Source organism: Apus apus, chromosome 3 (genome assembly GCF_020740795.1).
Source record: "Apus apus isolate bApuApu2 chromosome 3, bApuApu2.pri.cur, whole genome shotgun sequence".
NCBI classification, from domain to species: Eukaryota; Metazoa; Chordata; class Aves; order Apodiformes; family Apodidae; genus Apus; species Apus apus.
Window position 1 is genome coordinate 53,111,506 of NC_067284.1, and position 27,911 is coordinate 53,139,416.

Here is a 27,911-nt window from a genome sequence, read left to right on the forward strand (position 1 = left end):
TTGACTTTTTCTCTAGTAGTAAATAAAAAGTTGTTTTGATTTATGGCAATAACACTAAAACTTAATAGCAGTGGCTTTGTGCGCTGTTTAACGAGAAGCGATCTAGAGTTAACCAAAAGGAAAAAAAAAAAAAAATCCCTCTTGCAACGAAGCAACTAAATTATATGGATCATAAACATTTCTTAAAAAAAAAACAACACAACACCACCTCTAAACACCATGGCTGGCTCCTCACTTTGCAAGAGTGGAGCAAGACTCCTCCAGCGGAGACAAAATGTTTGTTTATCCTTAAGGAGAGGGGGGAGGAAAAAAAAAAAAAAAAAAAAAGGGAAAAAAAAGGAGAGAAAAAGACCTCATTTTCGGGGAGTTACTGGATGGTGCATCTCCTGCCACAGCAATCCTCTGTGTTTCCCATCAAGCTGCTGAGATGCGTGGAGGGGCTGGCTCCAGCGGGGAGAAATCCCCGCTCCTCTTGGGCAGCCGCAAGCTCCCCTTTGGATGGGGCCTTCTTTATGTACATCCTTATGGGATTTTAGTGTGGGTTTTTTTTTTTTACTTCCATGCAATTTCCACACTGTCTTTACTTGTGATTATAAAAATCGCCATCGTCATAATAATAATAAAAAATAACCCACGTGAGAAATTTTCAATTTAGGATCTCTCCACCTCTCCAGAAAATAAAGTTTTAAAAAAATAAAAATAAATGGGAAGGAAAGGGAGGGTGGTGGGGTGGGGGTGGGGAGAGGAAGAAGTGTTATTAACTCTTACCAAGTTATCCAGTTCAGGATTAGAGGAAAAGAGGGGTTTCTCTGCTCGGATCTAAATATAAGAAAGGGGAGGAAAGGGGGAAAAAAATGATGATAAAAAAGATGTGAAATATGGAAGCAGAAAAAGCAGACGTTATTATTTCTTGCTTCATTACACTGTCGGGTCCATTATGTAAGCTTCCGTGCAAAGCCCTGACTGCTGTGTTCAGTGCAGCAGCCAAACACTTGGACAAGTGAAACACATACACCGAAAAATACCTACAGAGCTCCCTGGGCCGAGCTCCGGCCCCGACTCCCGGAGCCGGGCAGAGAAGCTCCCGCCGGAGCACGGACCACTCCGGTATTCGCTTTGCTTTAGGGGGGTGGTAAAGGCCGAGATTTCCCGATTTTTTTGTTGTTGTTTTGGTTGGGGTTTGGGGATTTTTTTTGTTGGGGTTTTTTTTTTGGGGGGGTTGTTTTGTTTTGTTTGGGGAGGGGTTTGCCTCTCGCAGTAAGAGGGGGGAGGGGAAAATGCGCATCTTTATCTCAGCAGAGACTTGTTTTTCTCGTTACGATTTCCCCCCCCCCCCTTTTTTTTTTTTTTCTTTTTTTTCCTTTTACTGTTGCAACCCGGTTTTGCTGACCTGTTTGGCGAACACTGCTATGTCTTCATTGAAAGACTCAGAGGAGCAAACATCGCCTCCCGCTACCCCGGGCTCCCTGGGTGTGCATGTAGCTAATTCACATTTCTCAAAAATCAGTGCTAAAAGAGGGAACAGGGGGTGTCTGAAAGAAAATACAATAGTCACACACACAGAGGGGAAAAGTAAAAAAAAAAACCAACAACCAAACAACACATATCATAACGAAATAAAAAAACCCAAAGACAACAATAGTTAGTCTCGCAGCAGCTTGAGGGGGGGGGATTACCCACCGAGGGGACTCCGGCACCCCCCGCCGCCTCCCGGCCCCTTCCCGCAGCCAGCCGGCCGGGAGCCCCGCATCCCCCCTGCCTTATCTGGCCACAGATATTGTTAATACAGCCTTAGGACAAGCTAAGAATAAAACCCAAGTCGGTTCCAGCAGCCATTTTGAATTAACTTTCCTTGTCTTTAGGAAAAAATAAAGTAATAATTATAATAATAATAAATTTAAATTTCTGGTTGTATACTTCTGCCTTTCATGCTTTTAATTCCCATTTTCTGCTGAAGGACTTGCTGTGAGCGAAGGGGGGGGGAGGAATCAAACAAAAAAAACCAAACAAAAAACCCCAACCAAACAACAGAACAACAAACCCAGAAAAAGAAACGACCTCCATCCAAATTAAAATAGAAAAAAGGCCCCACACCCACCCCCCAGCACCCGATAAGCCGATCCACCGGCAGGCGCTGGCCAGCCGGGCTGCCTGCCCGCCGCCCCCCGCCCCGACCCGCGGGGGGAACCAGGTGCTTTTGGACTCTCCCAGCTCTAAAAGCCTCCCCGGGAGAAAGGCTGCGTGTGCATCTGGCTCCCTCGGCCGTTTAATAATTTAAATAAATAAATAAGCGTGGGCACACACACGTATACATGTATATTTATAACAGGGAACTAATTCATTTTATTATTATTTTTTTCCCAGGGCTTCATACTTTTCCTTTTTTTGGGTACCGTACACGCTGAGTTTTAACCAACCCTGCAGATTTCTGATAAACCGATAAAGAAACCGAACGATGTGATTTTTTTTTCCCCCTCCCCTCTCCCCCTTCTCTTCACTGTTTAGAGAGCGATTTTAAAAGGCTCTTAAAACTTCCCTTCAGACTCAAGCCCGGCAGATTAATTTTAAAAGCATCTGCCTCCCAGCGTAACCCATCAGCTCCCATCACAACGGCCTAGAAACTGCTCTGCAAGTTGCTGCATTGAGGAGCATTCAATGCTGTCGGATAAAAAGTTTTAAAAAATTAAAATGTAAAAGAAAAAATAAATAAAAAAGAAGAGATTTGAGAGAAGCAGCTCCCGAGCTTTCTCCTTCTTAGCACTAGGAGAGGCGAACAAGGAGGAAAGTTGGGCAAAGCGCTCCAAACTCTCCCTGCTCCCAAACTCCATGCAGAGATTTACCACCCGGCGCAGGTTCTGCCCTGGGAATATTATTTTCCTCCACCTCCTCCGTGTGGTGATGCCTGCCGCCCTTCCTGCAACCTCCGGCTCCTATTCTCCGGGAGCCCCCGCGGCTCCCCGTGTTAGGGGGGACCCCCGACCTCTCTCTCTCCCTCTCTCTTCCCCCCTTTTAAAAAGCAGTCATACAACATGAAGAACACGGCCCTTTTCCGCGCAGCCAACCCACCCTTCATCCCCATCCCGCGCAGGGACAGCCCGGCCCGCACCCCACTCCCCCTCCATCCTCCTCCCCGGCTCCGCGCCGCGCAGGTTGCGCGCAAGCCCTCCCCGGTCACCTACCCGTAGATGGCATCTTTATCTCTCTTGAGGGCGTCGTTGACGGAGGCGCCCATGGCGGGGGGCATGGCGTTGGCGTGGGCGGCGTGCGGGTACTGGTGCGAGTGCAGCGGCGGCCCGTGGTTGAGGTGGTGGACGGGCTGCATGGGGCGGGCGCCGTGGGGGTCCCCGTACATGGTGGTGGGGATGCCCACCCCCTCCATGCCGCCGTAGTGGGGCAGCTCGTCGTACTGCGGGGCACAGAGAGCAGAGAGAGGCGTCAGGGGAGGAGGAAGGGGGGGGGAAGGGAGGAGGGGAGGGGGGGATGCAGAGCTCCGCTGCCCTGGCGTCTCCCCCTTCCCGGGGAGAAGCCGCTTTTCCCCCCCGGGCTCCGGTTGCCGGGTCTCCCCCGCCTCGCAGCCGCCGGCCCCGGGGAGGGAAACGCTGCCCCGGGCCGGGGAGCAGCAGGGTTAGGCTGGGCTGAGCGGCCGGGCTGCCCGCAGCCCCCCGAGTCCGGGGAGAACTAGCAATAATAACAGTTCATTTTTATATTTAAAAAAAAATGTAATCCCTATCCCCAAACTTCCCACACACCCCGGTGAATGGAAGCAGTTCACGAAGCCCAAGTCTTCCTCCGCTAAACTTTCTCCCGCTGCTAAGCAGAAGTCAGGTACCAAACCCAGCGAAGATGGAAAAAGTTTTCAGCAGAAGCAAAAAAAACCCCAACAAACCGACATCCCAAAAAACAAACCCAACGAAGCGATTTTGGGGGTTTCCAGCAATTCCACGATAAGGTACTTTTAGAGCCGAAAGGCTGGAAACGTTTGCGAATGCTTTAAAAAAAAAAAAAAAAAAAAGAAAGAAAGAAAAAAAAGGAAAAAAAAGAAGAAAAGGGTTTTCTTTGTTAAAGAGTAAGGAGCGAAAGCTAACGCGGTTCCCAGGCAGCGGGGGAAACGGCCACTTTTCATCTATTAAAAGCGAAGGTGTGAATAAACACTTTTAAAGATCTCTGACACTTGCTTGGACCGAAAGAGTAAAAGGCAAGTTGTCAGCAGAGGAACTTTCTTTCCCAACCGGCACTCGGAGGGGCGGGCAGGCAAATTAGGCAAGAAAACTTCTTTTCAGGGCTTTTCCTCATCCCTAAATCCCTGCTCGTCCGACTCCGGCCGGTTATTTATTTTCTTTCCCACAAAACTTCAATTTAGGAGGTAATTGGAAAGGGGAAAAAAAAAAAAGAGATCGCATCCAAACCAGAAACAACAATACACATGGCAGTGCATGCTGGTAACCTCTAATTCAAATTAAAGTGACTTTCTTTTAAAAAGAGCTTTCTCCCCCCCATTGCATTGCACCTTTTGCTGCACCTTTTGTGACTGAATATTAAAAAAAAAAAAAAAAAAAAAGAAAGGGGGGGGGGGGGAGATGAGGGGAAAAAAGAAAAAAAAAAGTTCTGTTTACTCCCAAATAGAAGTTGTCTTCCGAAAGTGAAGCGGTGTATCATCACTAACACAGCAAAACGCTCAGAGACATGCACACATTCAAATATTTCAAGCCCTGGTGACTTTAAAAAAGACATTGGTAGGACTAAAGCTACAAAACCAACAAATACAGAGGCTCGGACACATTCACTTACATGCCTGCATGTCATTAATGTATAGAAAGCTTGCCTTTTCCGTGAGAGATCCGGGATGGGGAGTCAAAGAATCAAGAAAATATCAATATATACAGGTTTTAAGCCTACAAGTACAACTGATAAATCCTCCCGCTCCCGGACACCGCTTTGTGCCCCTGCTCCAAAGAGGAGGTGGAGGGGGAAGAAACTTTTTTCGCAGCGTCTCTGTCAGCCACGTCTCAATATTATTTCACATTTGAAATCCAATTATTATTTTTGTTTTAATAAAATACGTACCCTTTGCGCCATCGGCCTGCTTGCTCCCTTTCTACTTCAACTTCTAATATATCCTCTTTAAGGCCAGTGTGAAAAGAAAGAAACGCGAAGTTCCCCCCCCCTCACCCCCCCAAAAAATGCAAAAATCCCTTAGCGTCGCCAGCAATGAAAGCAATCGAGTAAAATCTTCGGCTTGCTGGATCTCAGCGAAGCGATACGGTAACTCAGCATTAAAAAAAGGAGAGAAAAAAAAAAAAAAAACAGAAGACAAAAAAGAAAAAAATTCAACTCTGCCTCCTTCCTTCTTTTTTTTCTTTCTTTCTTTCCTCTCTCCCTGTCTCTCTCTCTTACTCTCTCCCTCTCGTTTCCAAGACAGCAGCGGGGCGAAAGCAAATATCCTTTCCCCAAATCAGTTTTTTTTTCCTTTCCTTTTTTTTTCTTTTTTTTTTTTTTTTAAAGTGCCCCTCAAACCCAACTACCAAGTCTCATGGCTTTTTGCCACTCCGGCTGTCAATCACAGGCGAGGTTGTCAAGGTGGTGAATGACTGATGATGATCCGCTGCGTGTGCTCCCACCGCGCAGGACACCTCAAATGGGAATTTTCGAGCGCGCTCACCCAACAACAACCAAAAAAAAAAAAAAAAAAAAGCCACCAAAAAAAAAAAAAGGAAAAAAGAAAAAATGTAAAAAAATAATTAAAAAATTAAAAATCGAGGGAGGAGAAGAAGAAGGAGGAAGAGGAGGGGGAAAAATTAAAAATTAAAAAGGCTCGCTAGCGCGCCGGCTCTCCTTTTATTATGGTTATTATGATGATGATGATGATGGTTTTGCTTTTTTTTTTTTTTTTTTTTTTTTTTTTCGCTCCTCCTCAGCTCGCTCCCAATTCCTCGCCGGCGCCGGCTCGCTCTGCCCCTGCGCGGCGGCCGGGCGAGGCTGGCGGAGGCGGAGGCGGGCCGGGCGCGGGCGCGGGTGCCGGGCGGAGCGCCGCGCCGTGCGGGGCGGGCGCGGGGAGGAAGGGCAGCGGGGAGGAGGAGGAGGAGGAGGAGGAGGGGAGGGAGGGAAGGGGAGGGAAGGGAGGAGTAGGAGGGGAGGGGAGGCGCGGCGCTGCCGGGCGTCCGCCGCCGCCGCCGCCGCCACCGCCGCGGCGAGCGCAGCGCAGCGCCGGGCTGGAGCAGACTGCGGGAACCCGGAAGTAGTGGTGGCCATAACAGGTCGCGTCTTACACAATGCGCTGGGCGGCAGCAACTCCGACACCGGCGCGGGGGGGCGCGGGGGGTGCAGGGGCGCGACGGCCGCCCCCGCGCAGCGCCGCGGCCCCGTCCCGCGGGGAGGCCACACCGCGCGCACACACGCGCAGACACTCACGCACACCCACCTCCCAGCCCTGCCCCTCCGTGTGCGTGTGTGTCCGTGTGTACCCCCCCCCCACACACACACCCCCAAGCAGGTGTGGGCGCGGGGGCTCTCCTGTCCCCTTTGTCTCGCCTCCGCGCCCGCGTAGCACCCGGGGGGGCCGCGCCGCCGCCCGCCCCTCTTTCCCCCCAGCCCCCCATCGCACCGTCACGTCTAAACTCCCCCCCCCCCACCGCTTCCCTCTCTCCCTCCCTCCTCCGGCTCCCCCCGCGACCGACAGCCGAATGAGCTCACCCGGCCCCCGGCCGCCACCGCCGCGCCGCCGCCGACCAATCAGCGCCGCGCCGCCCCACGCCGCGCCCCCATTGGTCCGGGCGGGAAGCGGGGCTCGGACCGGCAGCGCGAGCGCAAGCCGGCGGCGGCGGCGGCGGGGGGGGGGGGGCACCGGGGGAGGGAGCGCGCCGGGGCCCCCATCCCCGCTCCCCCCCACCACCCCCGCTCCTCCAGTCCGCCTAACCGGGGGTCTTCTTCCGTCCGCAAGCACAGCCATCCCTCCCCACCGGGCCCCCCCCCGCCCCCACCCTACCGGTTTGGGAACGGAGAGAGCTTCGCCGTCTTCCCTGCTTCCCCGTACCTGCATCGCATCTCCTGCCCCCGCCCGGGGCGGGGGGGGTGGGGGGCTGTTAAAGGGAGAACCCCCCGGTAGAAGGGTGGCAGCCGCTCCCGAGCGAGCTGCTGGGGTGGTGGTGGTTGGGTGGCAGGGAATTGGGGTTACCGGTAAACCCCCCCCCCCCCACTCGGGGAAGCGGCTCAGTCCTCGCCGCCACGTCTCAAACTTCAGGGAAATCCGTTCCCGTCTCAGCGCCCCCCCTCCCTCCCTCCACTCCCTACCCCCGCCCCTTATCCGCTAGGAACCGGCCTTTTATCCCGGCGAGGGAAATAAAGACCTCTCAGGTAAGAGCCATTTTCGTACCCTAACCCCCCGTCCCGGGTGGGAGCCCACCCACCGACGTGGGGATCATCTCGCTACGGATCTACCGGGGGAACTGCGCTCGGTAACAATTCTCGCCGGTCCCTCGCCAGGGGGGGAGGCTGCGCCTCAGCTCCCAGAGATGCCACCTCCTCCTACTCTCCCCATCCCTTTTCCCCCCACCCTCCTAAATAAACCAACAAACCCAACTTAAAAAAAAATAAAATAATTAAAAAAATCCCCTAAACCCCCTCCCTTTTCAGCTTCTCCACCAGGCCTTTATAAGATTAATTCCTCGCAACCCAGCCTAAAACACTTTTACAATGTAATTACAGTCGTACAAATTGTTTGCCCAAATCTCACTCTGGATAAGGATTTTACAATTAGCAAACAGTTATTACTCTCCGGGCTGGCTGCGAGAACTCGCGCTGCGCGCCTCGCCCCTCGCAATATACCGGCCATAAAAAAAAAAAAAAAAAAAAGAAAACAGGAAAAAAAAAAAGCGCCTAATCCGACAGCAATTAATCACCTATTAAAAGGAAAAAAATCAACGGACAGTTCCGCGCTCTCTCCCTAAACTCCTGCCTGGGCTTCGCGGCGACTCCCGAAGCATCTCTCCCCTTCTTTGCCTTTTTTTCCCCCCACGCCCCCTAAAACTTGCTGTTTTGCGGGAATCTGTTGACGCTTGCCCATCTCGGGGTGGAAAGGGAGAGGGGTGGGAAAAAAAAAAAAAAAAAAAAGAAAGAAAGAGAGATGGGGAGGAAATAAAAACGCAAAGAGCGAGGAGGGGCGGTGGGTGCGCGGGCCGGGCAGCGGCCTGGCGGCGGAGCGCGGTGCTCTGCGCGCTGCTGCGCGGCCCCCCCGGCCCAAACAGGGCCTTTGGCGGACCGGCCCACCGAGTTGAGGCCAAAAAAAGGCGTCTGGGGAGCAAGGGAGCCTCCTCCGCGAGGTAGAATCTGGGTCCATTTGCTTATCGGATAATAAATGAGGCTTTTAATCAGGCTGAATTTCCCAGCTTAAGGAAAGAATTAGTCATACCTAGGAACAATCCCATGTTTTCTAGCTGGCGTCCTTGCAGCCTTCCTACCGGGGATTTGGGGGGGGGGGTGGGGACGGGACGACGAGAGAGAAATTAGCATCCAAGTGTGCTCTTTCACCATTAATATTGAAATTTGAAAACTGAAATAGGAACAAGCAGAAGAGACAAACAAACAAGAAACCGCAGAAGAAAGCGTTTGAAAGGCTGCCGAGAGATAATCCAGGAATGCTTCAGATAAGGGGGCGGGGGGGGGGGGAACGATACGTGCGGAGATACCCGAAAAGTCAGAGCCTGATGAAACGGTTGAAAGAAGGACGGGGGGAAAAAACCCCACCACAACAACACAAAACAAACCCAACTGTTTAAAGATCTATTAAAGGGCAGAGCCAAGGGGAGGGGGGGGGGGTGTGGGGAGGGAAGTGATAATAAAAGGAGGTTAACTGGATGGGATTTAAGCGAGCAGATGAAGCACAGAGCCTGAAGTTGGGGGGTTTGTTTACTATCTGCCCATTCGGAACACAAAGAGCGGCTGCTCGGGCCGGGGAGTCAGCCCGAGGTCAGCCTCTGCTATTCCGCAGCCACCGGCAAACCCGCCCGGGCCCCGGGTGCCGCCGGCAGCCCGCGGAGGGCGATGCCGGAGCTGGCGACGTTGGCCCCGCGATGCTGCCCGGTGACCCCGGGGGGCGGGGGGTGTGGGTGGGTGCCCGCTCCCACCCCACCGGCCGCCCTAACGTGTGCAGAAGTTAATCTTTTATTAATTAAAAGGAGGGCTTCATAAAATATTTCTGATAAAATGTACGGTTGTCTTAAAACTCCTAAACACAGAGACAGACAGACAGACAGACAGACAGACAGACAGACAGACAGATAGATAGATAGATAGATAGATAGATAGATAGATAGATAGATAGATAGATAGATAGATAGATAGATAGATAGATAGATAGATAGATAGATAGATAGATAGATAAAGTTAAATTTGAAATGAGTTACTGGCCGGGATTTCTTGTCACTTCAACTTCTCCGGCAGCAGTGCCGGCGAAGGGAGGGAAGGCACACGAACACAAAAGGAGCTTTTCAGGGACAAAACGTCGCGGCGGCTGCCAGGTTTACCCGGCGGTGGCACCTCGGGGTAGCCCGGACGAGGCAGAGCAGAGCCGACCTGAGCCCCTGTCCGGCGCCGCCTTCCTAATTCACGTTGTAAGGAGACTACTTCAGCCTCAGATCCCCAGAACCACCCCAGAGCCCGGCTGCACTATAGTGTTGGGGCTGGGTTTTTGTTTTGCTTTGTTTGTTTGTTTTGTTGTGTTGTGTTTTTTTTTTTTTTCTCACACGATTCACAAGTTCATTTGTAATAATTTGGAAGCGCTGCTCCGCTCCGGTATCTGCAGCGATACCCGCGTTTAGCCCAGCTGCCCGCCGCATTTCTTTACTCCCTGCTTAAGCAAAGCCCTGCTTTGTTTTGGTATCGATATTACTATATTTCTCCTTGTATGAAAATAATAATAATAATATTTAAAATGCTGGATAAAACTGGCTGCTTAATTAAAGAAAAAAAAAAAAAAAAGGCTGCTCGGCTGCTCTGCATCTGAAGGATTGAGCTGTTGTGCCGTCTACTGGGCGACGGGGACACTACAACCAGAAACGCCTTGAAACTTTCTGCGGGAGAAAAAGTCCAGTTTTCGGTAATTTGGAGGGGCGGGAGACGCCAGATTTTTCGGTAGAAGAAGACAAAAAGTGGCCCCCGGACGGATAAGCCGTAGATGCAAATATTATTTCTTTCGGCTACACCTGCGTAATTGTGGAAGGCTCCATTTTAATGTGCGCGGTGTTTTATTGACTGCAGAGCGCGAAGCAATCGGCCGAGTTAAGGGGGGATCACGGTAAAGATAGTTTCAGTTTACCCGTGAAAGGCAGTTCGACATTAGCTAAATATGTAGGAAAGGGGAGGAAAAACACTTTTTAAAAAGGTGTGCGCAATAATTGCTAATGGTTTAAAAACTTCCCGCCAGCAGCCGGCTGCAGCGGCGGGAAAGAGGCAGCGCTCCCAGCCCGACTTTGCTCTCGGAGGGGAGCAGAGGCGATCGGTGGGATGTCTCGATAGCTGCCGCTGCTCGGTGGGGCAGCAGGAGGGGGGTTTGCGCCAGGACAGCGTTAGTCTCGGCTTAGACGAAGCACACAACGTCGTCGTATTTATTTCGCGGAGCCTTTCCCCGTACCCGAGTCGCGGATGCTCCCAGGCAGATGAAGCCAAACTGAGTAATCCCCCTCTCTCTGCCTCCTTGGTTATGCACTCTCCTCCAAAACCAAAGTTCACTAAGGGGGGGAAGTGTTTTTGTCTTGTTAAAAAAAACCCCAACAATCCACCTTCAAAAAAAAAAATTCAAACCCCTGACTTTTGCGAGGCAAGAGTCGCAGAGGGGCTGTGAAATGCAAAGCCTTCGCCGTATTTACAGAGAGTGTCAGCAGTCGGCTGCACATGGAGATAAAAATCTAGTAGTCTATGTGAGCTCAAACTTGTTTTTAAAAGCAAAGATCTCTAAGCGCTTATTCTCAATCCACACATTTACACGCACGTTGCCTAAAAAGCCGGAGACACCCACGGAGCTAACAACAGGGTTTTTAAAAATACCTTAAAGGAGGGCATAAGGAAACCCTTCTGCCACTTGTAGCCGACCAGGTCCGACAGCTCTCTGCCCTCAGAGCCACTTGTCAGAGTTCAACAGAGGGTGACATTAGCCTAAAATATTCGATACCTTTCTTTTTTTTTTTTTTTTTCCCCCTTTTCTTTTCTGGAGACTTTCCTCACTTCTGCTGGGCTAAGTTCAGCTCCGAGTCCGTCTCTGCGGGTAAAATTGTTGTCTTTGAAGGAAAACTACAACCTGGCTGATTTTTTTTTTATCAGCAAGGGACTACGGATACTTTAATCAGAATACATAAAGCAGAAAATAAATGATCCCGTGCTTCTGGCATAAAAAGTTGAACGCTCCTCTTCTATAAACTTCAAAGAAGTATCTTACCCTTTTAAAACGAGCCCGAAACTACTAGCGACACAATACAATAAGTAAATTAGCGAGTAACAAAATAAAACCCCGATTTCAAGCCACAGGGAATTGAATATTGGTATCTGACAGCACAAGAGCGAAGTGGAGTTTTGTCAGAGCCTTTCCAGTTGATGTTTTCCTCCAAACTAATTTTCAATATTGCTCCATTCCTATTACCTAACCCCGTATTCAACTTGGCTAATGAGCCCATTAGAGAACTATTTCGGCTTGCCTCTGATGCCGATTGTCGAGGATAGGCATTAATTTGGAGCGGGTCTCTGGGCTTGTAAAGCACGGTGGGATGGGGTTCTCTGCAGGCTCTTCACGCCACGGAGATGGGTTTCTGTAAACGGTACAGTCTGGGTAAATTTGGGTATAAATCACCCACGCTTTCTGAAACTTTTATATATATATATATATATATATATATTTAAATATATATATATATAAAGAAGAAAGGAAAAGAAGAAGGAAAGCTCTATGTCCGCAGTGCGGGAAGAGGGGGGGGGTTTGTCTGTCAGGGCTCGAGGTGGCCCCGGGGGAGGGCGGGCGGCGCCCGGCGCTCCCGGGACCAGCAGCCCCGCCAGACCCCCACCGGCACCGGGCACCGACTTGTGCCCGGGTGTGCAAGGAGACGGGGAGGCGGGGGAGCCATTCAGCGTCCCCGCAACTCCGCTTCAAGGGTTACCGGCTCTCCGCAGGACAGCACAGCGGAATCCGCCGCTATCTGCATCTGTGGGTGCATTATTACAGACTTTTTTGCCTAACTGCATATTGACTTTACTAAATGGATCCACAGAGCTATTTAAACATATCTCTCTCCCACCCGCAAACAATTTTCCCGGCAAGAAAAACTACAACAAAATAGAAGGGGCTGCAGAAAAGCTCCAAGTTGCTTTTGCTGCTTCATCCAGAAGCGTTTCTGAGGGCACATGGGGCTCATTTCTAAGCGGCTTGGTGTGCGTGAGTGCAAGAAAGCAGAGTGGGTCTGCAATCACGTGTGTGACAACTGGTATGGGTGGCTGTTACTCACTTCGGGGTCTTACAGGTGAGTATGTGGACATACACGTCTATATCTGAACTCCCTTGGACAATTTTTGGCCAGGCATGATGCCTGTGAGAAAAACCTATGTGAGTATGTGTGTGTGTGCTCATGAAGGACTGCTTTAAGAATGACTTAAAAAATCCAACCCTCCTTGTTCACCATTTTCGAAGCCTCTCTTGGAGGAGAGGCACTCAAATGCTGGCCTTCCCCTCTCAACGCCTCCCCACTCTCAGCAATGCCACACAAGCCATGTCAGCCCCAAACCACAGAGCCAGGCTTTGCCTCCAAGGACAGGAGTGCTCATCCTCTGCCTGCCCCTGGCCTTTGCTGTCCTCTCTCCATCCTCCCCACTTGCTGGCTGGTGCACAGGCAGCTGCCCTCATCCTTGAGCCTTGCAGGGGAAGGCAGCCTCCTGCTGCACCAAGACCGGCTTCCCAGGGCAGCAGCTGTGAGAAGCAGGCAAGGAGGGGAAAAAAAGAAAAGGAGGAGGGTTGGGGAGGGAGGCGGTGAAAGCTGCACTTTCCTCCAAGCAGAGTGAGCATCCCCTCGGAGGGCCCCCTGCCCCAAGAGCTGCCTCCCGAGCCCGGGGCCTCCCACATGGCAGCAGCAACATTGCCCCCTCCTGCAGCCCCACAGCCACAGTGGGGGCAGCCCTGCATTGTGGTTGGGCCCCCAGCTGCTCCCCACTGGCCTCATGGGGCTGCAGTAAAGGGATGGCCAGACATGCAGGGACAGAGCCAGCCCTGGGCACTGGTTTTGGATGGGAAACTCTGAAGGCCTGAGGATTTGGAGTGTCCTGTGTGATGATGAGACACTAACAGTCATTTTCTGTGGCTTGTTTCAAGGGTTCATTAAAAGATCTGCAGGGATCTGCAGTTGTTGAAGGGACACCCTGTCAGAAGAACCCACCAAGATGCATCAAGAGAGTGTTTTCTTCCAGCTTACCCCAGCGAGCAGTTTTTGTCAGCTCGAGGATGTTAGTTTTATTTGAGAAGCTGTAATTGCACTGCAAAGAGAATGCTCTCCTGCTCTTACCATCAACTGAGTCATGGGACAAGACAAGGAATCAGACAGGCACCCAAACTCCTCAGACTCTGGAAAGGGAATATTTTTTAACTGGGGCCAGAGAAGCACCTCATAGAGCCATCAGCCCGTCTCTCCTTAACTGCAACGTTATTTCCTTTTATTTAGTAGACTTCAGATCAATTTATTAGTCTGTATTTTATCTAAGAAGGCTCTGAGCATGGTATGAGGAGGACTATGCCACCATTCAACCGTTCAGTTAAAATTTCCAGAGATATTTTGCTTCTCTCAACACCGTGGTGACCACAGTCCATACAAAATTTGGCACCTAATTTCTGCCAGAGATAGAAACCATCTTTAACAAACATGCGCAGTAAGCTGCACTTCAGGGGTTTCCTACCAGCTCCAGTCTCATTGAAAGTCAACAGGATTAAGGGCCTAAGTCTCCTTTTGAAAAGGGCTGCACCTTTCTGAAGATGATATGCATTGTAGTGCATGTAGGCACAATTGAAGTAGCTTTGAATCTCTCCATTGTGGAGCCAACAAGAGTCTATTAGCAGCCTCTACCCACCCAGGAGGTTCTCAGAGGATCTGGGCGACACTGAATTTTTGTCTTGACCTTCTTCTTCCCTCAAAACACCACTTCTATGCCTTCAAACAGGGGCAGAATGGAGTCAAGTTTTCTGAGATGCGTTTACCCCCGTCTGGTAAAGGTGAACCATGGACATGCACTACCCTGGCTATCGCTTTGGTCCCCTTCTCCATTTTTACCATCTCTTTAGTTTGACCTTGCTTAAGTGCATTCCCTGAAATGGGACTGCTCAGCCAAATGGTGTGTGACAGCTTGTGGCATTGGGGGTGCCACCATAGCAGGAGAACATCTTATGAGCCGGTATGTGAGACGGGAGAGGTTCATTCCATGGCCAGAACACTTGAAGCACTGAAGGTCTACAAGGGACTCGACCAAGAGACTACAGGGTGGTGTGATGAATAAAGGCAGATACTCAGCCTCTCGGGCCTCTGCTTGAAGACAAGCTATTCCCACCCCACTCTTCATTAACTCATAAATAGCAACTTTGGACCTTGCCCAGATCTCTCCCCCCACAGAATATCTTCCTTTAAATTATTTTTCCCATATCATGCTAGATCATATTTCTCTTTTTATGTTTCCAAGTTGAAGTTTATTATAGTTTATTATAGTCATCTGCATTGCTGATCATTTGTAACCCTTTCTATTATACTCCTGTCCTTGCTGGTATTTGAAATGCTTCTTACTTCGGTCCTCTTTTCAAATTATATTACTGTGCTGCTCACCCCATTTTTCCACCAAGCCCATTCTGCCTCACTTCTATTCTCACCCAGCTTGAGGCTGCTGCTGCTCCTTCTCCTTTGCTGTACAGCACCATGGATTGATTTTTTCCCCCAGCCTTTTCTATACACACTACACCTCTCTGCTGATGAAAAGACCCTCACTGGGTTTCCCCAGTGCCAGCCATGTTGTCCTTGCCATTAGTGTTACATTTCTAGTTATTCTTGCTTCTTCCCAAAGCCTTTGAAGTCTTGTAGAGACAATTTGATTCATTAGTACCCTCAGTCTTTCAGTAACTCTAGCCTCTGCTTTAGTTTCTCTATTAGAAGCACATGTTGGGTCTATGTCAGGGGAAAGCTCCACTGTCTGATTCCCCTACACAGCTCAAACTGTGCTTTAAAAATCTCTACTGAATTCAAGTGGCTGGTGGCTTTCTGCCCTAGGTTCCTGTACCTGGGAATGCTACACCCTCTTCCAACCATCCACGTACTGGGATGACACACTCTTGCAAGGAGTATGTTTTCTCTTTCTGTGCCTACCTGGTCTGGAATGTTTTTTGACAGCTGCCTGCCTGTGTTTGCTGCTCTTTTCAGAGTTTTCCAGAAGAGCTGCAGTTATCCCAAATATTTCCTTACTGAGATGCCACTTGGCTTCACGGAAGTTGAGATCCATCAGCAGCACCCTTCACTAGGTGTACTCAAGGCACCTTTGTTGGCCCCGTTGGGTCAGGAGGCAGATAACCCCCTCATTTCTTCTTCTGGCTGTTGGGATGTTGGGCCAGGCTTCTCCACGAGGGACCATCTGAATGGGTCCCTTGCCTTCTTGACTCAGCTGGCTCCTCTCAAAGTCATTCTCCAAAAACAATGATGTGGGCATCTGTGATATAAAATGTGGCTTGACACACACCCCTGTGCTGTCCTGTTGCTGTGCTTTGTCTCAGTGTCCTTTGATTGCTTCTTCATTGCCCGATGGGGCTGTGTGTTCCTCCAAACAGCCACTAACTTTCAGAGAAACTTTACCTCATGAGTGTATTAAAAAACATAGTGTTCTGAGTAAAAGACCTTCTAAGAAAACTCCACTGTGGGACCACTTGTTGCTCTGGGCATGCAGTTTATTCCATTCCCTCTTTCCAGTGCTCTTTCTAAAGCTTTTCTTACCTGCCTGTCTCTTAATATAGATCTTGTTTAGGAAGCCAAGCCTGCCTGCCTCATGTTTTCCCTTGGATCCATTCCCTTCTCCTAGCCAAGGTTGCCTACAGATTCTGCTTTGAAGTTCTTCTACAGCACATTGGCTGCACTCAGTGACTCTTCCCTCAGCTGACGTCACCTCAGGGGTCCCCCTCCAGCAGGCTGAGAGTCACATCGCCTCCACTTGCTTTGATCAAAATGAAAACCATTTACAAGCGCCTGACAGGCTGGCACAAACAGGCCCACAGGTTTCTAGCCAAAACTAGCTGACATAAAAATACCCTGGCTTTAACTTCAGGTGAGTCCTTAAACTAGTTAAGATGAGGCAAAGCCCGGAGGAAAAAAAAAACCATTTAATTTCAATTTATGAGCAGTTTCTGTTTGTGTAGCTCAAATGAATCCCTCATCATCAATTAAGCAAAATCAGTGTAAGATTGGCTTAAATCAGTGTCCATACAGGGTTGTACCTCAGTATTTTAAAAAGTTAATCTAAAATTACACTTCAGATCACTTTCCTGCTTGAAAAAGGCTCTTTTCTAGAGATCATCTGACTGCCAATTACAAACAGTGTTCATCTCCAGCAGGTCTGGGTGAAGGTGGTCGAAACAGCTGGATCTCAGTAATGCTGGAAATCAGAGTTGATCCCAGCACGCACAGTGATTCAGTCTGCACATCTTTCAAACCTAGATAAAACCTGGGTTTCACTTGCTGTTCCAACAAGCTGAAGCGGGCAGTCTCTGTGTCTGAAAAGTTTGTTTTCCTTTGTGATTATACTGTTAGGCTCTGCTTGTGTTTGCTAAGTTGTTTTCCTGAACTCAATAAGCACAGCAGTCACCTTGAAGTAAAAATGAGGGATTTCAGCCCAAAAGATTACCATCCACTTTACTAAGTTTTCCCCTTTCAAGTATCTGTAACTATTGAGGGCTACATTTTGGCAAATCCTTTCCAAAGGAAGGAAGGAAAAAGCATGTTTGCAGCCAGGCAAGTTTGTCTAATCCATCTTTTCTTTATAACCTCATGCCCAACCCCAGGGAAGACAGGTCTGACCTTGGACTAGTTGTAGAAAACACTGCTTGAAATCAAATGTTTGAAGAGTTAGGGAAGTACCTTCTCTATGTGTTCAGTTCGTCTCTTCCCACCCATTTCCCAAACAGTTTGCTCCACCATCCCGAACCCATGCATGTGCCAGATGTGCACTGGCATTCACACACAGGCACCAGCTGTGTCCTGGCACGCACCCTCCTCCCTACGTAAAGCTACCCATCGCCCCACTGGCTTCTGACCCCCAGGAGGGGGATAGTTTCAAGTCCTTTTGATATTTTCTTCTAAAGATTTGTTTTCTTCTTTGCTGCTGAGCCTGTAATTCAGTTCTGCTGCCGCAGACAGTTAACCCCATAGTGGGAAGCTATGAAACACTCCCTGGAGGTATTTGGTTGTATCGCCACAGCCTCTGGTTTTGACGCTCAGGGTTTTTTTTCCCCCTGAGACTCCCTGGGATGACTGGCAGAACAGTTACTTTGCTGAAAAAGAGGGTGCAGCATTTCACGATGGGAAGAAAAGTCTGGAATAGAGATAATCTGATCTCAGGCATCAGGAGGCATCAGATAACCAACCTTGTTCCTTCACTTTTGCACCCAATGGGATCTTATTCCCAGGCTGGTTTTATATTGGCACGGGGACACAAAGGCAGAATTTATGTCCACCAGTGTGCATTAACTCCTGTCCTGACCAGTACTAATTGCTGCTAATTATGTGGGACAGTGTTAATTCTTTTAGCAGCTTTACTGCTGGCCTTACACTTCTGAAAGTGCTTTTGGGTGAGGCAGCTTACTTTGAAAAGATATTTATGTGGGGCTTAAATAGAGAGTAGTTAATACACCATAAATTTACACCATTGGATAACAGGTTTTAAGGTGTCTAAAACATGGAGGTCTCTGGGCATGAAGACAGGCAAACCCTCGAGTAAGAACTACTCAATAGAAAGGGTGGCAGGATCACCCTGTGTGATCCCAGAAAAGTAATTTTGATCTGGCATTTCTCTTCTGTAAAACTGGAAAAATAGTATGTCCCTAACTCTCTCAGGGGTATATTATTTATTTTCTCTGCCTTGCCAATCATTCTCTTTGCTTTTAAAAAATATTCTCCAAACCCTAATTGGTTTTATGTGTTTGCAGTATAAGACATAAAAGACATAAAACCATCGTATTTTTCTATACTGTATTTTCCCCATTGTGTTGTACTGTTACCACAAGCACTTTGCTGTGCAGAGGCTCAGCTATTTGCTGAGAGGATGAATTAAAACATCTAAAGTGCTTCAGCATCTTGGCTGAGTGGCACTGCAGAGCTGGAAGGTATCATTAGGCCAAATGGCTCTTTTCTGTGGGAGTGAGAAGCCCAGATTTTTCAATGGATTAAGGAAAACTGGTTCATGTTCCTCTGGGCCCCGAAACCTACCAACCCATATAAGGCAAAAAGCCATGGCTTTGAATCACTGAATTCCTTTCACTCCTAGGCATTTATCCCTTGAGTTGGATACCAGGGTCCAGCCTGGGAAGTCATGAAACACTGATGACCCTGGTCCACGCTGGCATCAACATCTCTGCAATTCAGCTTGGTATTTCTTCTTTCAGAGGCTGCACAGTCATTGTTAGGGCTCAGCAGGATGATTCTGGATGGTTTTGTTGATGTTACCATTTCCTCCAGCAAGAGCACTCTAGGCTGGGAGGCTTTGCTGTTATATCTACACTAATGTCTGGTCCCTTGGACTGCTGGTGCTCACTAGTCTTTGTCAGATCCATGGGGAAGGGAAAAAAAAAAAAAAAAAAAAAAAAAAAAAAAAAAAAAAAAAAAAAAGAAGGGCCATCTGATTCATCTGTTAAAGAGTGTAGTGGATCTGTGAGGATTCCCAGCTCTCATAAGTTTTTCTTAGTGCCAAGGATGGGCTAGTGCTGACAGACAAATGATGTTCCGAATTGTGCCAGTGAGAGGCTGACTTGGTTCCCTGCCAGGCTGCACAAGCTGCCAGTCCTCCATGGAACTGGGGTACACACTGTGCCAGGCTGTCTCTGCCTCCAAGAGATTCCCATCTTTGCACAGGACCTTTGCCCATGGGTCTCTCTGTCAGTCTCACTGGTCACTGGTGACATTTTGTCTACTTCTCCCATCACTGGTATTCTGTTGCAGCCCATTTTTCCTAGTTATTGAGTAGATGGTCCAGGTAGACCTGGCAGCACAGTGCCGAGACCCTGTCCTGCAGTGTTGATGCACTGGTGATCTCAGGGGGTTCTGAAGCCACCTGAGATGATTTTCATGTCCATAGTGTCCAAAGAGATCCCTAAGAGATCATTCTCCCCTCCCCCTTCATAAGCAGTACGTTGGGAACACCCTTTCCCTGGCATCACTCACCACAGTGGAAACATTTACTCCAGCCTTTCCTGATGCTCTTGCAGCAATACCCATGTGAGGCTTGAGGGTCTCCAACCTCAATGTGTATTATATTTGGGGTTGTTTTCATCCTTTCTTTGACCACTTGGTTATTTGAAAGCATTTCTCTCAACAATATGTCCAGTAAGCTGGAATCAGATGTACCACAAGGGGTTTTTAACTAAGTATTCTTTTATATCTGCAGATGGATGCCAAGGTTTTCAACCCTGCATAAAGCAATCACCCATCTGCTTATCATTTTATTAGGTGAAAAAAACAGGAGCCTTGTTTGTCTGATGACAGTAGTATGCAAACACTCATCAGTGCTTTCAGTGGCCTGGATGTTTGGCTGTCTTCTCAGTTGCCCTCCTCTCCTGCTTTTACAAATAAGAGGTAATATTTGGCGATTGTGTTCACATTGACCTTTTGTACTCGCCTCTCAATTTCTGAAATTTCAGGCTTAATGAAAACAAAACAAAAAAACCAACCAACCAACCAACAAATAAAAATAAATAATTTTAAAAAAACCCCAAACAACAAAAAAAACAGGGGGGCTGCATTTTCAGCAAGTTATTTTCCTTTTCCACTTTTTCTTGTCTGCCCATGACACCTTCTCTCAGTAGCTCTCTGCAAACCAGCACCTGCAAAGGCTCAGGTGAGAGGGAGGGGACTACTTCTCTCACTTCCCCCAGTTTTAACTCACCTATAATTACACTGGCTTCAGCAGAGCTGCTCTGATTTATGGGGCTGTAAGCAGTGGGACCACTGTCTGTCCTTTCCTACTCCCTGCCGGAGAGCTGGGGAGAAACAAGCAGCTTCCAAGAGGCTTGTTGGTTTGTGTTCATTAACAGCAGCTGTCAAATGAAGCTCCACGTCCTTTCAAAACCATCACAGCTTTCTAGTCTGCTTAGAAATATGCAGCAGCTTTGTTTGTAGAAAACTTGCATTAATAAAAATTTAATCTAAGGCTAGCATTGCTTTAACAGCAATAATTTCTCTTAAAGGCTGAATACAAAGAATACTAAATACTGTCTATAAATAAGATTGTATTTAATAGAGGAGAGAAGTGATTTAATAAGCTTACTGATGAAATCTTCCCTGCTACTTTCAACCCCAAATATAGGTCTTTTTTTCCTGAGCAAAATTGGCCTGCTATGAGGAGAACTTGGGCCTCACTAAACTGTGATTTTTTAAGGTGAAGTCATTCAACTCCAGCTTTCCTGTCTAAAACGAAGAGGAAAAATACCTACTTAGAGGAAATATTAATCAGAGGACAGCCCTTTCATAATAGAAGCTACTAGGGATTTAAAAGCACGTGCTAATTATAATAGTTGCCCAATTATCTGCCTCACATCTCATTTTTCTGTCTAATCCCACTTTTAATTATATAGTACCTTTTTTTTTTTGCCTATCACACAACTGAAGTACTCCATTTTACTGGAAATAAATCCTTTTAACTGGCGATGTCAGAGAAGAAATACTGTCACTGCCCCCTGGAACGTGTCTGGTAGGAAAATGCCTTGCCAATGGTTTTGGATAAAGTGTCTAGATTTGCCTGTTAGAAACAGGCTCATTGGAAGCTTCGCAGCTTTCCTCAAATGAGAAAAAACACTCTCAACCTCACGGCTCTCGGTAAATGTGCTCAGCTGCAAAAGTTGTTCAGTATTTAGTTTTGTTTTTCAAACTCTTACAGCTTAGGTTCCCCTTCCGCCCATGTTTGATGGGATCTCTGCCACTGGCTGATGGCGGGGTAGGATTTGGCCTCTGAACCAAGCCAGCATGCAATTTGCAGAACGGAAGCAATATTTGAGCTATGATATCTATGAGCATCTGGTCATCAAGATCTTGCTTAGCGATTAGCAAGTCGAGAGGAAACCCTATGGAGGGGGGAGAGGAAATCCCGCACGCGGGGTTCCCATTTCCAGCCCCACCATGGGTTTCCTGCCCTAACCTTGAGCAAATCCCAGCTCTCTGCTTCCTGAGAATAAAAAAAAAAAAAAAAGAAAAGAAAAAAAAAGAAAAAAGAAACAAAGAAAAAAAAAAAGAAAAAGAAAAAAAAGAATTACCCCTCAGGGATGTTGTCAGGCTTAATGGATGTTTATAAATTGCTTGAACAAAAGGTGCTATGTCAGTGAAAAGCGCTCTTCCCAATGATTATTCAAATGCTCATTAAAATGCATTTTGCTCCATCCTTTCCCTTGGCTTGTGTGGGAGGCAACTGAAAGATTTAGTCTTTGTGGGAAAGCAGGAGAGCACTAGTGCTTTCCTTTGGGTGTGGGAGCAGCAAGTTTAGAGAGTTAAGGACCTCTGGCACACAGGTAGAGTTTCGCTCAAGGCTTTCGGCTCCCAGCCAGGCTGCAAGCTCTGACAGACCTGGGGCTGTCGAGTTCCCTCCAGGAAGATGAACCAGGGATTAATGGTACCAACCCCTGCTTGAATTTGCATGTATCATTTCCTTAGCTTTGCTCCTGACGGAATTAGGGATCATCCTTTAGTTAAAATTATTCTTAATGTGTATTTAAGCAGTAAAAATGAATATGCATGCATGTGTGATAAAACTCAGGGAATAATTTATAAACAGCTAACGTAATGTGAGATATGGAGTACTTGGCTGCCCTGCAAACCTGCCTGAATGTATTATGTGAGGATGCTTCTTCCTTCATGGATGTTTCATTATGTTTTGCTGATCCCTTCATGGTGGCTTGGTCTGCCAGGGTCTGCTGGCATTTCCAGGCATTAAAAGCTGAAGAAGATGTGATGTATCTTTATACTTTTCACCTTCACTGGACAGCAGCTTGGCATCTGAGCTGGCAGTCTAGACACAACATTTTTCACCCTCCGCAGGTACCTAAAGCTGCACACATGACCCTCAAACAGCATTCACAATAAATGCTAACCTTTTTTTTCTACCAACTTCCAAATCAGTAGCATTAGTTGTGGATATGAAAAATATGGATTTCCTGGAAATGGGTTTCTATCCAAAATGCAAAGAATTTTATGCATTTCAGGCAAAAAGCCACTGACAAGTAATACTTTATATTGTTTCTAATTAAAGTGCACTTACTTGCTTCTATCATTCTTTTTAGAGGATGGAAGATGCTTCTGCAGGGCATGATGACTGCTCCCAGATACAGTCCTCTCTGCTCACCCTTGCACTTGTCATATAGTGCATTGGTAGAGACCCCTCCATAACCATTTTGCCTGTTTGTTTTTTCTTCCTCTGCTGGGGGATACTTGTACTATTGTGTCCTTCCCTCATAACAGGCAAACCCTCACTGGTATTGCAAGCAGCTGCTGGGATGAACTCAACCTCCTCTAGTGTATTTCACAACCACATGGACTGGCAACTCTTTCTTCTCCTTTGCAAAGGCTGAACCCATGGCACAAAGCACGAAGCAGGGGTGAGTCAGGCTCCATGAATTTTTCTTCTCTATGCAAGCCAAGTCTGATCCTGACCATACCCCAACCTTTGCTCTATACCCATGGGCAAGTGAGAACCAGGCTTGGTATCACCTTGGGCTCTACTCTCAGCCAACAAACTGCCAGATTTCAAGTCTTCCTCTATTTTTATTTTTTAAAAAACTTTTGCAGCTGGTGCCTTTTTACCTCCAGTACCTTCCTTTTTTTGCATGTTCATGTGTTGTCCAATCCATGTTCCTGCAGGTCTTGAAGTGCTTTCAGGACCTGCCTCTCTGTCATCCAAGACTTGGATGTGACACACCCTGAGAAGCTTAAAGAAGGAGCTGTGTACCTTGGAGCCCTTCCTGCCCTCTTCTTCCTCACAACTTGTCTTTATCCACAGACCACTGTGGCACACACCAACTCCACCTGGAAAGGTCATCCAGGATGTACTTAGGACAAACAAAGCCTTAATCAACATTACATAAGTTTTCCTGGAAATGACCAACAAAATCTGCAGAATGGAGCAGAAAATAGTATCTTCCCCTCAACTTAAAAATCAACCCAAATATTCCAGCTGTAGAAAATTCTGTATTTCTCCTCAAAGGAGCTCATGGTGTGGCCACACAAATTGCTGTTTAATGGCTCCCCTCTGGAGGAAGAAAATCTTGCCTCAAGATCAAGGGTGACAGATTGAATGGACGATTGTGGACACCCAGGTGATCTTGTGAGGGGGCTGTGGGCAGCGGCAGGATGGCACAACCTGGGAGACCTCTGTGCTATGCCTGATTGCTTCTGATCCTTCCAGTGACTGTGGAGCACAGTGCCACACTTATGCCTGTCCTCTCCTTTCTCCTCCTCTTCCTCTGTGGAGCTGAGTTTTGCCATAGAGATGCGCTGAAATGTAAAGCAGTGCAAGGAACAAACCTGAGCAGCATCCAGCTGATGGTTATTAGCGTGCTCTTCTCTCCCTCTGTTTTTACTCAAATATTGCCTGCTTCATTCTTCCTTAATAAATGGGTTGTTTAGTTTAATTTTTCATCACTTAAGTTCTTAGCTAATTCAAATAGCCTCTCCTGGGTATACCAGTGGTGAAACTAGCTGCTCTTTTAACAAATTTAGTTAATTATACTGGCAGGCAAACATTTTCAGAGTGCTAAACTATCATGTGCAGAGGACTGATGCTCCATGAAGCTCCTTATTCCCAGGACAGGGGCACCATGACTTCATGGGGCCAGTGGGCTGCCAATAACAGTGTATGGGGACAAATCAAGTCCCTCAGGCATCCCCTGGCTGTGCAGCCCTGTGTCGATAACCATGAACAGACTGAGTTTGTGTAGGAAAGACCTAAAGTCCCTGTGTCCCCCAGCACCTCTACACCCAGTGTGACACTCCAGCTAAATCTTGCCTGTGCTGCACAACCTTCCCTGTCAAGTAACTAAGATGCAATGGGCAAATGATGGAGGAGCAGGGAGGCAGTGATGCTTAGGACTTAGAGCAAGGCTCAGGAATTTGTCTTCCCAGTCCCTTCACAGATGCACAGCACAAACATGGTGGTCAGTTAAAGCAAAACTTCTGTACAGATCTTAGCACTGGCCTAAATTTCAACTTGGGTTCTTGACTTGGCACACAATACTCTGTTAATCCAGCTATACTTTAAATCCCATACCCAAGGCCTGAAAACATTGTCCTCCGCTGCCCGCACCCCTAACCTCACCCCTCTGCAAGAAGGAGCTGTAAGATCCCATGTCTTGTCCACCATCCTCCCCAACTCTCAAGTCTGACCACTTTAAATGAAAGATTCTTTGCACAAAAAGGTGTTACTAAAATTAGTCTGGTTGGTACATAAAATGAAGAGTGACTTCAACTTTGGAAGGACAGAGGTGTGAGTAGAGAAGTATGACCAGCAGGTCAAGGGAGGTGATTCTTCCGCTCTACTCCACTCCTGTGAGACCACACCTCGAGCAGCGTGCCCAGTTTTGGAGCCCCCAACACACGAAGGACATGGAGCTGTCAAAGTGAGTCCAGAGGAGGGCCATAAAGATGATCAGAGGCTTGGAGCACCTCTCCTATGAAGGCAGGTTGAAAGAGCTGGGGTTGTTCAGCCTGGAGAAAGAAGGCTCCAGGAAGAGCTTAGAGCAGCATTCCAGTATCTTAAAGGGCTACAGAAAAGCTGGAGGGGGGCTTTTTATAAGGGCATATAGCAATAGGATGAGGCGTAATGGTTCTAAGCTGAAAGAGGTTAGATTTAGATTAGATATTAGGAAGAAATTCTTTAGTGTGAGGGCAGTGAGACACTGGAACAGGTTGCCCAGAAAAGTTGTTGGAAATGTTCAAGGCCAGGTTGGATCGGGCTTGGAGCAATCTTGTCTAGTGGGAGGTTTCCCTGCCAATGGCAGGGGGGGTGGAACTAGATGTTCTGTGAGGTCCCTTCCAAAGCAAACCATTTATGATTCTATGATCTTCCTCCTCAAGCTACTTTGCTATGGCCAGTACAGATAGGGTAAGGACTGATGCAGGTTCATCTGCTACTTAATACACTAGAAATCAGCCCCCATGTAACACTTATCTTTGCATAAAAGCCTCTGTCATACCAACATTGAGACCCAACAGCATGGTCCCACAGCTGCCACTTTTTTGGAACAAGGCTTAGATCATGCTCTTCACAGCTCATAAACTGAGTCTTAGCCAAACTGTAGGTGCAGAAGAGCCTTACATGGACAAGTAGCTTCTGCTTAAAGCTTGAAGAGGCAGGTACAGCAGACCCTGAAGCAGTAGATGCTATAAAATCAGCAACAGCTTGAGCTGAAAGTGACAAACACCTTTTTTTTTTTTTTCAGGCTGAAACTGCCTCCTTCACCACCACAGTTTCATCCCAAAACAGCAGTACAGAAGGGAGCCCATGGTCCTGCCCAAGGACTCCTTTTCGCCTGCATCCTCTCAAGCCTTCCCTGCCAAGTCTCTTGAGGCAGTTTGAGGTCATTTCCCCATCTGAAAAATTACTGTTAGAGACCAACCCCTCAATTTGTTCCAGGACTTTAGGACTGAGATGGATTTCTTCCTTGCCAAAAAGATATTCAAGCAGAAACTCTCTTGGCAGAAACGTATGGGTTTTCTGGCCCTATCTCTGCATTTGGATACATTCTGTTACACAGGATGATGCAACCTCTGTGTATCTCAACAGAAGCTTGTTTTAAGATACTCCTCCGTTTTTCTGATGGCCAGACATGCTTTTCTGTAACACTGCAACTTAACTCTACCTGCTTCTTGTTATTGCTATATATGTTCTTTTTAAGCAAAACCCAAAGAATCTATAAATAAGGAGAAATAAATGTAATTACTTCTGCTCTTTTACAAATACATGACATTGATTCCTATTTCTATCAGTCCTCAGTTTTTCAGCTTGGAAGGTGTCGACATCCACTTTTTTTGAGAAAACATGGCTAGATACTCCTTCACCAAATCCCCTAAACTAATAAACTCTATAATAATCTGGAAGTTTCACAGGAAACACTAGACCCACAATAATCATTCCACTACATTCAACAGTTTGCCAAATGCTTTGAGAACTTGCATTGAACCCAATGGCTGCTGGTCACTCTGCAGCCTTTGGAGCAACCGCTTTCCTTACAAATTCTCAAGTTTGGACCCATGCATTTTGAACATGGATTGAATTTACAGATGGCTTGACTGCCCAGGGGCAGGGAGTAACACTTCTACACACAATCATTTCTGCTTTGCTGAATTATTTGGAAGCAATTCTTCACAAAAACAGATGTTTTTGCAAATAGCCAAAAGTTGGTAGCACTTTCAAGACGGTCTCCAAAACTAATTGCACACTAGAATGCAACACTCTGATCCTCCCAACACTTCACATTTTGCAGAAAACACTGTCTTCACCCCTGCTCAGTACAAATCACTAGTTGTATTTAATCTAGGCTTCCTCAGATCTCATGAAAAACTACAGCTGCTTTTACAGAGTGCAGGATCAGGCCCTCCATCCCTGAATGGACAAACTTTGTATGCAGCAGCAGGTGCGATGTAATTTTCCACCAACCTAGAAATCTTCCTCACTTTGCCAGAATTGATGTTGCTTCTTAATGCCAAACCAGTCCTGCTCTGAAGACTGAATTTCAAGGGAGGACTTCCACATTGAATGCATACACAAGGAAAAACCTGTCCCACATAATCCAGTGCGAGAGGAAGGTGATGGACAGACAGACAGGATTTCCTTGAAGATCTTTTCCAAGGGGTGGAAACACTAGGAGATGCAGCTCTCCACAGTCCAACCTCCCCAATGAACATTTTCACAAAGAAAAAACCCAACTCAACCAACCCCCCTAGCAAAAAATCCTTGCAAGTTTCAGATGTTGCTGCAAAGGGTACCCATAAGAAATATTTTTAAATGAGTCACAACTAATTCATTAATCATCACTATTACTAATTAATTTGTCCTCCTGCAGCCCTTTTCACCCAAGGATTTATCAAAGGACTTCCCAAACACTAGCTAAGTATCAGCATGTCTCTCTTACCTTAGCTAACTGGCAGGGCTGGAGCAGTTTGAAAGATCTGGAACTTGGCACCCGGGATAGGGCAGCAACTTGCTGGAGATATTAAACTCCACAATCAGTGCCAGGAGCAGGAGCCAAACAAAGCCTGCACTGGAATCAATTTTCAGGCTTTTTTGGGATGGTTCTGTTTCACTTATTTTTTAAAATAAATATGTATTTGAGGAGCTGTGCTCATTACAGTGGTTTACTTACAGGAGGCAAAGCTCTGTCCAATTACATGCGGGTCTCCCGTAGGAGCCTCTGCTTTGTGGCAGGCTGTGGAGCACTAAAATACAAACACTGGAACAAGATCTTCTTCTGCTATCCTGTTTATTTTTTGAGAAATGCTCCTGGTTGAGCTGGAAAATGCCCTCCCATCATGCCAAGGCCAGGATTCCCTTCTTTTTCACACTGGCCCCGGTTACACACCCCTCCCAATAATTCAGCTAACGCACCTATTTTTCATAACACAGCCAGCTGCCTTACAAAAAGCCAATGAATTATTCTTGGGTTTAGCGCAACCGCT

At 47.4% G+C, this 27,911-nt stretch overlaps 1 protein-coding gene across 6 annotated transcripts in view; it reads right to left on the minus strand.

Moving 5' to 3' along the window:
- Positions 1-7,439, minus strand: part of MEIS1 (Meis homeobox 1) — a 112,022-nt gene extending 104,583 nt beyond the window's left edge. For 4 of the 6 annotated variants that reach the window (XR_007888916.1, XM_051613683.1, XM_051613681.1 and 1 more), the window contains exons 1-4: positions 7,404-7,439; positions 3,180-3,406; positions 1,391-1,532; positions 769-819 (exon numbers count right to left, since the gene is read on the minus strand). Coding sequence is in view for 4 of the 6 variants with exons in the window: in XM_051613683.1 (XP_051469643.1) it covers positions 769-819; positions 1,391-1,532; positions 3,180-3,406; positions 7,404-7,418 (435 nt within the window). In the remaining 2 variants the exon portion in view is untranslated. Of the gene's footprint in view, positions 1-768; positions 820-1,390; positions 1,533-3,179; positions 3,407-5,064; positions 6,036-7,403 lie in introns of those variants that run through there. The other 2 variants (XR_007888917.1, XM_051613682.1) reach the window with 2 other exon arrangements.
- Positions 7,440-27,911: the final 20,472 nt, after the last annotated feature.